Source organism: Pinus tabuliformis, chromosome 3_2, assembly GCF_031772625.1.
Source record: "Pinus tabuliformis cultivar Carrire ecotype Pingquan chromosome 3_2, CPIR1, whole genome shotgun sequence".
NCBI lineage: Eukaryota > Viridiplantae > Streptophyta > Pinopsida > Pinales > Pinaceae > Pinus > Pinus tabuliformis.
The window spans coordinates 1,110,598,395-1,110,610,703 of NC_142302.1; the positions used below are offsets into that span (position 1 = coordinate 1,110,598,395).

The window sequence follows — 12,309 nt, forward strand, 5'->3', positions numbered from 1 at the left end:
TTTTTGAGAAAAAGGACTTGGTTTGCATTGCTAACTTTGAGCATGCCAACCAACCTATCATACATCTCCTTGGATGTGTTCAAATAAGATATGTATGCGACCAAATACTTATTAATAGAATCCCTGATGATCTTCTTAACTTTGACTTGACCTTTCTTGTACTTTGTCTTAGCGGCAGCCGGTGCATTTGAAGGAGGTTCAATAATATTTCCCTGCACATAATCCATAACATCTTACTCTTCCAAAGACAAATCAAGAGATATCTTCCATGCATGATAATCACACTTATCATTGAGCTTGTCATCAAGTATGAAGTAAGATGCAGAGGCCATTGAATCTTGTCCTTGTTCAACAAATTTTAGTGATTGCTCTTCTCAGTCGTTGCTCTTTTCACTCTTGCTTAGGCTTTGTCTTCACCTCAGCTCTGATACCATGTTAATTTTAGATAACAATGGTATGTTTTATGCTTAAGAGCAATTTACTTCAATTTTTCTTATTAGCCCAATATCAATTTCCAGATTAGCAATCACATTAACATGATAGTAAATGCAGATAGAACATAAATAAAAAGCAGAAGACAAGCCAAGACAAGAGGACACAATATTTGGTGGATGCTAGGGAAAAACCCCAATGTGGGGAAACCCTTTGATCAAGTCTTCTTATTATTCTTCAAAAGTTCAGCAGAGAGAGAGTACAATATACAAAATTCACTTGCCCAAACATAGTCAAATCTGTCTAGTCAAACTGCAGTCAACAAGATGCCCTAACCAGAAAGTCAATGTTGGTCAACTTAGCAAAATTACTCCTCCAAAGTTGCTCGGTCAAACCTAGTCAATTCGGCCTCCAAGAACAGTCTAAATTAGCCCAAAATAGTCTAGAAAAACTCTGTCAACATAGAGTCAAACCTGTGGTCAACGATAGTCAAACAACCCAAAAAAACCTCGAAATTTGTGCCAAGAAATGTGGCCTGCCCAAACAAAATTTATCCCAAGAAAAACATAGTCAAACAAGGTCAATTGCTACACGGTCAATGCTGGTCAAACTTGTTGCAACTTGGTCAACGCAGAAAACAAAATAGTAAAGTCAGCCCTTCGCACGTGTGGAGGAGAGAAACTGCCCAGAAATCCGTACAACCCAATCAAATAATGTGAGAGAGAGATATGTGAGTGATGATGAGTGTCCAAATGTGGTAGATGCTCCTTCTATTTATATGCAATGTTGAGGATGAAAAGTCATGACTTTCAGGCTTTTGAGCCTACATTAGATCGTTGGTCAACCTTGACAATTTGTCCATAGAGGAAAGAAATTCATATTTCCATTTATACTTGTCAGAATGAGATGATCTTTAGATCAATCCTACAGCTCTCAGAAAGAGGAATCCAACAAAAATATCATCTCCATCATATGAGCTATCCAAGGTAGAGTCTGGCCCTAGTTGCCAAATTTAACACTTTCCAACCAATGTAATTTTTCTTCATCCTCGCCCTTGGATGAGGTCCCATCTCTGTTGTTCCGCCTTATTTCCTCTTGTACCAAATCGAACCATAAGCTTTCCCAATTCAGTAATTTCTCCTCTCATTCACCGAGTCTTGGTAGCTATGCTAGCTTTTGGGAAGGCCTAGAAGAGTTAGGCTTACCAAGTCATCTTTTGCAACATTAACACCAATTTAACACTTTCCAACCAATGTAATTTTTTCTTCATCCTCGCCCTTGGATGAGGTCCATCTCTGTTGTTCTGCCTTATTTCCTCTTATAACAAATCCAACCATAAGCATTCCCAATTCAGTAATTTCTCCTCTCGTTCACCGAGTCTTGGTAGCTATGCCAGCTTTTGGGAAGGCCTAGAAGAGTTAGGCTTACCAAGTCATCTTTTGCAACATTAACACCAACCCCACCAAGTTCATCATGAACTTGTGTAAATTTGCTCAAATACTGTGGGATAGTGTCATTCTTCTACATCTTGATATTTCGAAGTTTATCCTTGAGCGTCAGTTTCTTGTGGTTGCTCTTGTTCTCGAACAATTTTATCAGTGCTTTCCACATTGCGAAAGGAGTTTCTTTCCCATGGAGATTTGAGACAATGTGGTCTCGTACTCCCTCCAAGATTATTCTCCTCGCCTTGGCTACATCTTTCTTCCATTGGGCTAGGTTTTGTTTATCAGATGTGTGTGGTTTTGCAATATCTATCTTGATATATTCTAGCAATCCATTGTCATCCAATACCACCTCCATGCAATGAAATTAGAGTTGCCTTCCAAGGCATACTCTAGTCACAGCCTATTGAAGGTCGTCTTCCCAACTCTGAAGAAATCCTGTTGCACTAAACTGCAAATTTGATCCTCCTGAGAAACAACTTCAAAATTCCTACTCTGATACCATGTAAAAATTATGGTGTAGAAATGTAACTGCTCATGAAATTTTAATCGAAATCACAAGACACAATCCTACTCTACTACTCTGCAGAATTCAATTCACAATTTAGAACATCAATCACAAACATGAAATGAGAAATAACACACATGCACATAGTGTTTTTCTAGAGGAAAGAAAATTGCTAAAAACCCCTTGGTCTGCTAATGCTTGCATTAATCTGATGAATAGAGATATATTACAATTGCTTGCTCAATTTGAACTCAACCTGCAAGTGAATAAACTATCTCTCTACTCACTAAGAAGCTCTGACTCAGACTTAGTCAATTTCTGCCTTTGTTTGAGCCCCTATTTCCTTGCGCAATTCTTGAGGAAATTAGGCTCCTATTATTTACAAATTTCCTCCAAAATGCTTGGGTAATTCTCAAGGTTGATCATCTGACTGCATGCAACACATGTACACTCAAGACTAGTCTACCACTGATGTTATACTGCCTTGGAATCTCCACCACAGCTAGGGAACTCAACTTCTCTGCATGCACTAGCTATTTTGGGTTGATTGATCAATTAACTGGATGATCACTGAGTTAGACTGAAGTCTCATTGCACAATTAACCTTCCACTAGTTCCTCCAACAATTAGAACTAGTTTAACTAAAAACAACTTGAAATCACTGACCTTGATTGCTACAAATTAGCAATCGCACATGTTTAAGTGAACTCTAACTCGAATTTACTAAGTTAAGTGAGTGACAAGAGCCATGTCACACAAATTAATTGCATCTCAGTTGTCTGTTGATGTGGAAATTCGAATTTTCTCAATTTCACCGAGGCAAAACCAAATTGAGACTTTCTTGCTGCATTTTCCAACAATGACAAGAGCATGATGGAGTTATGTCATGTGGTTTGACTCCTGTGGTCCAGGAATGCTTCTTTTTTTTTTATTTGTGAAGCATTGTTGAAATTAGAGTGGAGAGATGTGCATAAGACATGATATAGAACTTTATTATAGGCGACAATGTATGGGCATGATATGAGCACCAGCAAAATTGATTTTGAGCATAAACAAAATTTGATTGGTTAAAAACTATGAAACCGGATTCTCTGGAATTCCCTGCATGTTCGATTCCCATGAATCAGACACGATTCGTTGGGGATTCGAATCTCAGAATGGGACACATCGTGTCCTAACGAGACACATACGAATCCCGTACATGTCGCGTTAGGACACAACATGTCTCGATTTTGGGATTCCAATCCCAAAAAAATGAAACCCGTGGGCTTAAAAAGGCATTGTTCTTTCAGTGATTTACCATTTCTCTCTTTCAGTTTTGCATATATTGAGTTGTGGGCAAGGAGCTAAGGGTTTGGAGCAAGGAGCTAAGAGTGTGGAGCGTTTGGCAAGGAGATTCAAGCACCAAGTAAGTGCATTTCATCTCTATTTTTTTGCATTTCTATTACGGCAATTTGTATATAAATTTTTTTTACAAATTTGTGCATGTTTTTTTTTTTTTTACAGTGTTCATGGCTCAATCAAGGGCAGCAGTTAGGGGGCAAAGGAAGGGGAAGAATGTCTCCATTGGAGATGCCCCTCTTCCCCCAATATCATCAAAGTCTGCTGCAAGTAATGTTGAGGGAAGAGGAGAACGTAAAGACAACATTGAGAAATATCCCTTGTGGAAATATGTCACAAGAAAGGATGGGACAAGCACCAAGGAGAAGGGAGGAGGCAATGTGCAATGGAGATGCAACTTTTGCCACATTCCTTTCAAAAGCACATATTACCGTGTGAAAGCCCATTTGTTGGCTTTACCAGGTTGTGGAATTGGAGCTTGTAAAGCTGTTCCTTTACAAAAGAAGAAAGAAATGGAAAAGGAGTTTACTGTTGGTATGGAAAATGTGGCTGCAAAATCAAGATAAACCAAGAATGAAGACCCCCTTCCATTTTTGAGGAAAAGCACCACTAAATTTCCATTTGAGTGTTCTATTGGGGGACAAGCAGCGAAAAGAAGAACAATTACACTTGGTCCAATGGACAAGATTTTTCAAAAAGAGAAACGGAAAGAGCTTGATCTCACCATTGCCTTCTTTTTCTATCAAAACTTCATATCATTTAATATTGCACACTCACCTTTATTTATTGAGATGTGTCGAGCTCTAACTCACGAGTCTCCATCATGGTATGTGCCACCTGGTTCAGAGAAGCTTAGAACCACATTGTTGACGAAGGCAAAAAAAGAGGTGCAAAAAATGCTTGAGCCTATTAAAGCATCATGGCCAACATCTAGGGTTAGCATTGTTTCTGATGGATGGATAGATCCAGCACGACACCCAATCATCAACTTCATGGTGTCTTCCTTGAATGGTCCAGTTTTCTTGAAAGCAGTGGATACACTTGGAGAATACATGGATGCACAATTTAAGGGTGAATTATTTATTAAAGTTATTGAAGATGTAGGTGTTGATTCTTGTGTGCAAATCATTACAGATAATGCACTTGTTTGCAAGGTTGTTGGCATGATTGTGGAAGCTAAATATCCACAAGTGTTTTGGACACCTTGCATTGTCCATTCATTGAACTTAGCACTGAAATCGATTGCTTCTGATGTGCTTTGGATTGGTAACATTATTGAGGATGCACGACATATTCATAACTTTGTGCAAAATCATACAAATGCCCTCATTATTTACAAGGAGTACAACAATCTATCATTGTTGAAGATTTTTGATACACGGTTTGCCTCTTCATTCATGATGTTGAAGAGATTGAGGGAGGTCAAGACCACTCTTGGGGCCATGGTTATCTCTGAGTTTTGGTCTTTTTGGAGAAAGACAGATCAAGTAGCCTCTAAAAGAATGAAGGATACAGTGCTAGATGATGGAGAGGGTAGATCTAATTATTCAGATCATGGACCCTATCATTTCTTTGCTTTGATTTGCAGATACAGACAAACCCATCCTAGGAGAGGTTATGAGGGATGGGATTCCATGATTGAGTCTGTGAGGAGCATTATTCTACAAAGTGAGTGCCCCGAGTATGAGACATCACCAGAGGCCTTTTGTGGTACTATACAAGATATTTTTATCAGCAGATGGGACAAGAATTGCACATCTTTACATTGTTTAGCTCACTCATTGAACCCAAAATGCTATAGCCATGAGTGGCTGAATGGTGGACCTTCCTGCAGATTCCCTCCTCACATGGATGGTGAAATCTCACAGCCTACAGGGGAGGAAAGATGCATTCAGGCGGGTTTTCCAAGATAGAGCATCCCTTGATGAGGTGGAGGATGCCTTTGCAGAGTTTTCCACTCACACTGGTCAATTTGCAAGATATGATGTGATTAGAGACAAGGGGGCTAAGAAGCCCTATTCTTGGTAGGCAAATCATGGGGCAACAAGCCCTCCTCTTTAGCAGTTAGCCATGAGGATCCTCTCTCAGGTGACTTCATCCTCTTGTTGTGAGAGGAATTGGAGCACATATGTGAATTTGTATAGTGTGAAGAAGAGCAGGCTTGAGCAGTCCAGGGCAGAGACAATGGTGTATGTGCACACCAACCTTCGTCTTATTTACAAGCAGAGGGAAGAGTGGTTGAGGGGAAAGACAAAGATGTGGGATGTCTTTCCTGATGATATGGGTCTGGACAACAGTGTTGAGTTGGCATTGGCCAACATGGATCTCAATGATCCAGTGCTAGAACCTGTTAGATTTGATGATGGTGATATTTTCGAGGGGTCATCCTCCACACCAGCAGATGCAAAGGTGACTATGGATACAGGGGAGGAGGAGGATGCAATGGAGAGCAGTGGTGACCATGATGATGAGGACAAATGCTGATTCTAATGATGACTATGAGGATTGTTGACTCATGAGTCATGGGCTACCTATTTCCTTGAGGCTTGTATATCTGTAGTTGTTTTATATTTTCTATTTTTATTTGCCATTGTAGCATTGCCATTGCACTACCTATGTAACACATTTTGATTTGATGACTTAATCAGAAAACTACGGTTGTCAGTGTCTTTATCTTACTATCTTGTAACTGGAAGTTGTCTTTCATTTATGAATCATGATTTATCATTTTGTGTGACATGTATTGGAATTTTGTATGTACTATGCATGCTAATTGCTATAATGTTACTAACTTACTTTGTAAACAGTAAAACTAACATCTAGATGATCTATGTTTGAAATCAATGAATTTGTATCATTAATGAGAATTTGTGTAAAAAATATCTAATTTTTAAATATATATATATATATAACGAATCCTACGTGTCCTGTTCCAGGGGGTCAATGTATCCGAATCCGACTCTCGAATCCCCATATCCTACGAATCCCGAATCCCCGTGTCAGGTGACTTAGGTTAAAAAGCAATAAACTTTATGAAGATATGAAAAGAAAGAACACGTCTTTATTGATTTTTCTCTGTACAGAGGTTGGCTTTATCATTGGGCTTGGGGCAATAAATTATTACTCAACCAATGCAATTATAGTTCATATATCTCAGGGAAGCCACAATTAATTCAGGACTTTAGAGCAGTTGTTTTGTTTCACGCCTTATTAATACAAGTGCACTGGTTTGTAATTACTACCTGTGACCTTCTTTGATCAATTTGACACTTTGGGAGCTCCACTGAAATCCTCTTAATTGAATCGTGGTACATTTCTTAAAAAGGATACTTTCTTATTTGTAAATATGGTAGTCAAGCATCATACATTTGTATAGTTGGGACTTGTACCTCCATGTCTTTATACATGCTGAATTCTGCAACCAATTTTCCAAGTTAAGGAAAATTGCCAACTTGGGTAAAAATTTAGTCCGAGTGCCTCATAGTTTTGCATTGACATGCTAACAGTGAGAATTGATTGTTCTATTTAAACAGGTGGGCTACATTGTTGGTCTTGGGGACAGGCACTCGATGAACATTCTCATTGATCAAATAACTGCTGAAGTGGTTCATATTGATCTTGGTGTGGCCTTTGAACAAGGCTTAATGCTCAAGACTCCAGAAAGAGTATGTTTCTCACGACCTTTATATTATATCACCATAGCTAAACCGCTGTATTACTTGTTTTCATTTTGTATGACATTGTCATCAACTAAACATTATGTCCGTCATGAGCACATGATATGAGCTTAAGAAATTATAAATTCAGAGTCACAAAAAGAATGTCAAATCAAGTGTCAAGTATAAAAGCAATAGAATCCACAAAATGTTTGTATCGTAATTCGGAATTTATCTTGGAACAGGTTCCTTTTCGGTTGACAAGGGACATCATTGACGGTATGGGAGTCACTGGTGTGGAGGGTGTATTTAGAAGATGTTGTGAAGAAACATTATCCGTGATGAGAACAAATAAAGAAGCACTGCTCACTATTATTGAAGTAGGGACATTCATTTTCCTCCTACAAAATCATGTTACAGCTTATTTGGAACAATTACAAACATTTCCTAATCTCACTTACGCTTTCTTTCATGGCAGGTTTTCATCCATGACCCACTTTACAAATGGGCTCTGTCACCTCTTAAAGCATTACAACGACAAAAGGTAGTTGAGGAATTGGTGGTCTAAAAATTGCCAGAGCTTTTTTGTGTAATTGTTTATGAGCTGATGATATACTATTACACTACTGATAAATTACAATTACAATTATAACAGGAAACCGACGAGGATGAGACTTCAGATGTGGAGAGCCCTGAAGATGAAAATGAAGGGAACAAAGATGCAACACGTGCCTTAATGCGTGTGAAAAAAAAGCTAGAAGGTTATGAAGAAGGGGAAATGAGAAGTATACAGGGGCAGGTAAGTATTGTAGATGTTTAAACTTTTACCAGACATGCACATAGAGAACTTATAGATAATAGTTTTTTGACCGCATATATGGATTCAGCGCCCTAAAAAACCCCGAGGCACTTCAATTGTGAAGAGTTTACCTATTAAACTTGGGATTTCAATGAATCCCAGTTAGATTCTAGACATATTAAATCGAAAAATAAACCAGAAAAGTTTCCAAAAAGTCGCACTTAAAGACTACTCAGTATTATAACTTATCGCTAATTAAGCAAAAGGAAAATGATACCTTGCCAGCATCATTCCGCAGAATTGCCCCCTCTTCTGCAGGTTTCGTGATAGAGGATGGTATTAACAGCCAGCTGTAATAGTGGTGGGTACCCTTGCAGCACTCAGTGGAATGCATGAGGACGCTGGTAGCTTGCCAACACATCCATATATTTACCCACATTTCCGCGGGTTTCCAAATGAAGGGCAGTGTTAACTGCCAACCACAATATAAGACTTTTGCAACCTCCCTGGTTGCATTACGGCAGAGTGGAAAAGGGTCAAATCAACCAAAATATTCCTTGAGGTTTTAAAAATGCTAGAAACATTCTCATCCCAACCCCAATGCATGCACCCACGATTAACTCCCTAGGATCTGGAAGGGAATCTCTCTGCTCTATCACATAATAGCCAGCCTCAATGACAATTGAAGTTGGAGAGGCACAGAGATACTAGATCTACTTTACCAGTAGACCCTTAGCTCATGTGCATGTACATTGTATATGTATTTTTTCCATGGAAAATTTCCTTGGGATACTCCCAGGTTCTTCCTGGCATTCCATGAATGTTGTTTGGGGTACCTCCTTTGCCCATACAACTTCAACGTATTAAGTCAAACCACTTGAACTAACTCTATAGGCTATGTATCTACATGTACTTAACTGTATATATGATCCACATATTATTATTATAGGCTATGTAAGTATATGTACTTAGCTGTATATATATGTGCCATGCAGCTTGAAGAGTGACAATCTATTATGGAAACTCTATTTTCAGGTACAACAGTTAATTCAAGATGCTGTGGATTCAGAACGCCTGTGTCAAATGTTTCCCGGGTGGGGTTCTTGGCTATGAGGTTGAGAGGAGCACTAATATTCATAATTCCACCGTTGTACAGCGCCCTTTTATCCAGTTGTATACTTGAGTCAGAGGTGGCAATGAAGATTATTGAGTTTGTTTATTTTAATCAATCAGTGGTTAAGAGCTCATATTGTCCATTGTGGACACACAATCAATTTTGTTAGATTTGGGTCTTCTTATTATGCCGGCCAAGTTAAATTTTGGGCCATGTCACATTAGCAAAAAGCATTTTCTATTTTGCATAAATTCAGTTAGTCCCATTTTTCATATGGAGCTATATTACTGCGAGGTGGATGCAAACGTGCAAGAAATTTTGCCGGAGTAACATTGATCGATTGCGTAAGATTATGGTGAGGCAGAGGTGTTATTTATTAATTGTTCCATGAGCATCCTATGGCTGCCGTGGACTCAAAATTGTTATTTATTAATTGTTCCATGAGCATCCTATGGCTGCCGTGGACTCAAAATTGTGGATTATGTATAATGAAGGCGGAAGCCATGTATCTCTAGAGATGGATAGGGTCATGTCTAAAAATTGTTTATTTATGAACTGCAGCATAGAAATTTGTTTTCATATGCATACTTGGCCGAACTGTAAAATACGTACAGTTTATATATTTTTTTCTCATATGCATTTGCCAACTTTGAAATAATGTCTTTGGAGTAGAAGACAATGGTTCTTTGAATGTGTACTAACGCAATTAAATTAATTTTTCTGATGAAAAAAAGATGGTCAAATATAATGTTTAAGAGTATTGGTAAAAGTTTCAAAAGACGGTGGCTCAAAATATTTACACAGTTAAATTATATTTATTTTTTTTAAATGAAGATGTGATATCTAAACAAATTCTTAAAGACATTTTAAATTTAAATATATGAAAAGTCAACCAATTAGGTGGGCAGGATTTATAGCAATTTTCTTTTAATTGGAAAGGGACTGTTGATTAGAAGTCTATTATATATGTAAGAATGCTTCTTTTCTTTTTAATGTTACATACTCAAAAAATTCGTTTTATATGATATTATTTTTAATTAATTAATTTAATTTAAATAGGAAAAAATATAATTGTTTTGGAGTTAAATTTCAATTTTTGATGTGTAACTAAAAATATTTTAGAATATTTCCTAGAGGTTAAATCTTTATCATTAACTTAATTATTATTGATAATTAAATTAAAATTATGGAAGTCCTATTCCAAATAGACACGTCTATTGGTGTAACAAGATATGAGAAGACAACAAAAAAGTTGGAAGAGTGCATAATACATTCAAGGGTAAAAGAGGAGATTGCTAATGTGACTCGAAAGTACAATAGGCCATACAAGTCATACCATTACTATAATAGGGTTTTCTTTATGCACGGGTCATACACCCTCAGATATGGCCATACATTGTAGTTTGGAGCGATTTTATTGATAATATAATTATTGGTTCAAAGCGGCTTGCAAAGATCACCTTGTAAGCTTTGAACAAAGGAATGAAAATCAAATTTGAAGAGAAATCCCTATCTGTGTGATTTATCTTCTAATGTTCATTTTTTTTATTATTGTGTGTTTGAGGCAATGTTTAAAAATCTAATCCTTTTTTGTTGAATAAATTATGTTTTGAGTTGTTTTATGAGAGAATGTTAGGATAGTGATCACTTCAGCATGAAAAGTTTACATGGTATCAAAATAATCTCTCTAATTGAAATTCTCAAGATTTTACAACAATAAATCAATTGTTGGAAAGGGAAAAAGAATAAGGGTAGCAATTAGAGGATTTCAATATTTCTTTTAAGGATTATTTTTTAGATCTAAGATTTTGTGCATTAAATCTCAAAGATGGCCTCATCTAGTCACAAATTTGAGAATAGATTAGATAGAGCCTTGAATTTCTTGTCATGGAAAGTGAGGTATATGCTCTTATTAGAAGAGAATTATCTCTAGGATATTGTCAATATTGTCAAGAATGTTGTGCCTTTGCCTATAGTTCTATAGTAGTTGAAAGCTCACAAGAAAGAAGTGAAGGCCAAGTGGATGATCATGAATGCCATAAAGGATCGTATGAGCTCTTATATATCTAAGAAGAAAACAACAAATGAAATGTTCAATGCCCTAGTTAGCCTTTACTAAAGTGACAATATAAACAAAAGATCCGTAGACATTACTAGTTCAAATTCAACGACTAGTTACCTTATGAAGTTCAGATAGGTTCATGATCAACTTATGGTAGTTGGGGAGAAGGTTGCACATTTAGAGCCAATGTTTGAAATTTTGACAATTGCAATAAAATTGGAATTTAATCTTCTCTCTACTAGATATTATTTGTTTTTTGAATTATGAATTTGGAAAATAATGATTAAATCACTATTGCAATCTTCACAATTAAAATACGTTGTGGAAGATAAAAATACAAAATTGGGAAGTGCATACACATAAAAATATGATATTTTTATGAGTGTTGCAACAAATGAGCGTTGATCTGGATTGGTTCATTATATTGTTTGACATGCATCTTGATGCTTTCAAAGTGAAAAAAATGGAGGAATCAACTCATGACACCACTTTTACCAATAGGACCCAGTTTGAAAAAATAAGGTTTGAAACTTTTTGAGAGCGTTTTGAGGCATCAAACGACATCTTTTGGGGGTAAAATTGTCGCTTTAGCACTGCTTCTTTTTTTCCTAGTCTACACATAGAAACCTGGGAATCAAAGTCTGTATGTGAAAGTTATGCCACTCAAAAGTTGGCCTTTCTATTTTCACCACCATAATTCGAGAGGATGCCACGACAGCCCCTAGTATTCATGAAAAAGGGGCTAGCCACATGATTATGTTGTAGAAGACTCTAGAAGAGTCTATATTGTAACACCTATTAAGAGTTATGTAGTAAAACTTAACCACTAATAGGCTATTGAGTTGTGTTATAATCGAGCCACTGGGAGGAAAAGGGGTTTCATTCTTTTAAGTAGATTTGTTCCATAGCTGAGCAAAAATAGCCAAGAGGAGGTAGAGGATATAAAGATGATTTG

General features: G+C 37.1%; 1 protein-coding gene across 5 annotated transcripts in view; it reads left to right on the forward strand.

Moving 5' to 3' along the window:
- Positions 1 to 9,925, forward strand: part of ATM (Serine/Threonine-kinase ATM-like protein) — a 533,430-nt gene extending 523,505 nt beyond the window's left edge. For all 5 annotated transcript variants that reach the window (XM_089417581.1, XM_089417585.1, XM_089417584.1 and 2 more), the window contains 5 exons: positions 7,257 to 7,388; positions 7,625 to 7,759; positions 7,858 to 7,923; positions 8,035 to 8,178; positions 9,214 to 9,925. In XM_089417581.1, coding sequence (XP_089273707.1) covers positions 7,257 to 7,388; positions 7,625 to 7,759; positions 7,858 to 7,923; positions 8,035 to 8,178; positions 9,214 to 9,291 — 555 coding nt within the window. In that variant the 3' untranslated portion in view covers positions 9,292 to 9,925. The remainder of the gene's footprint in view (positions 1 to 7,256; positions 7,389 to 7,624; positions 7,760 to 7,857; positions 7,924 to 8,034; positions 8,179 to 9,213) is intronic.
- Positions 9,926 to 12,309: the final 2,384 nt, after the last annotated feature.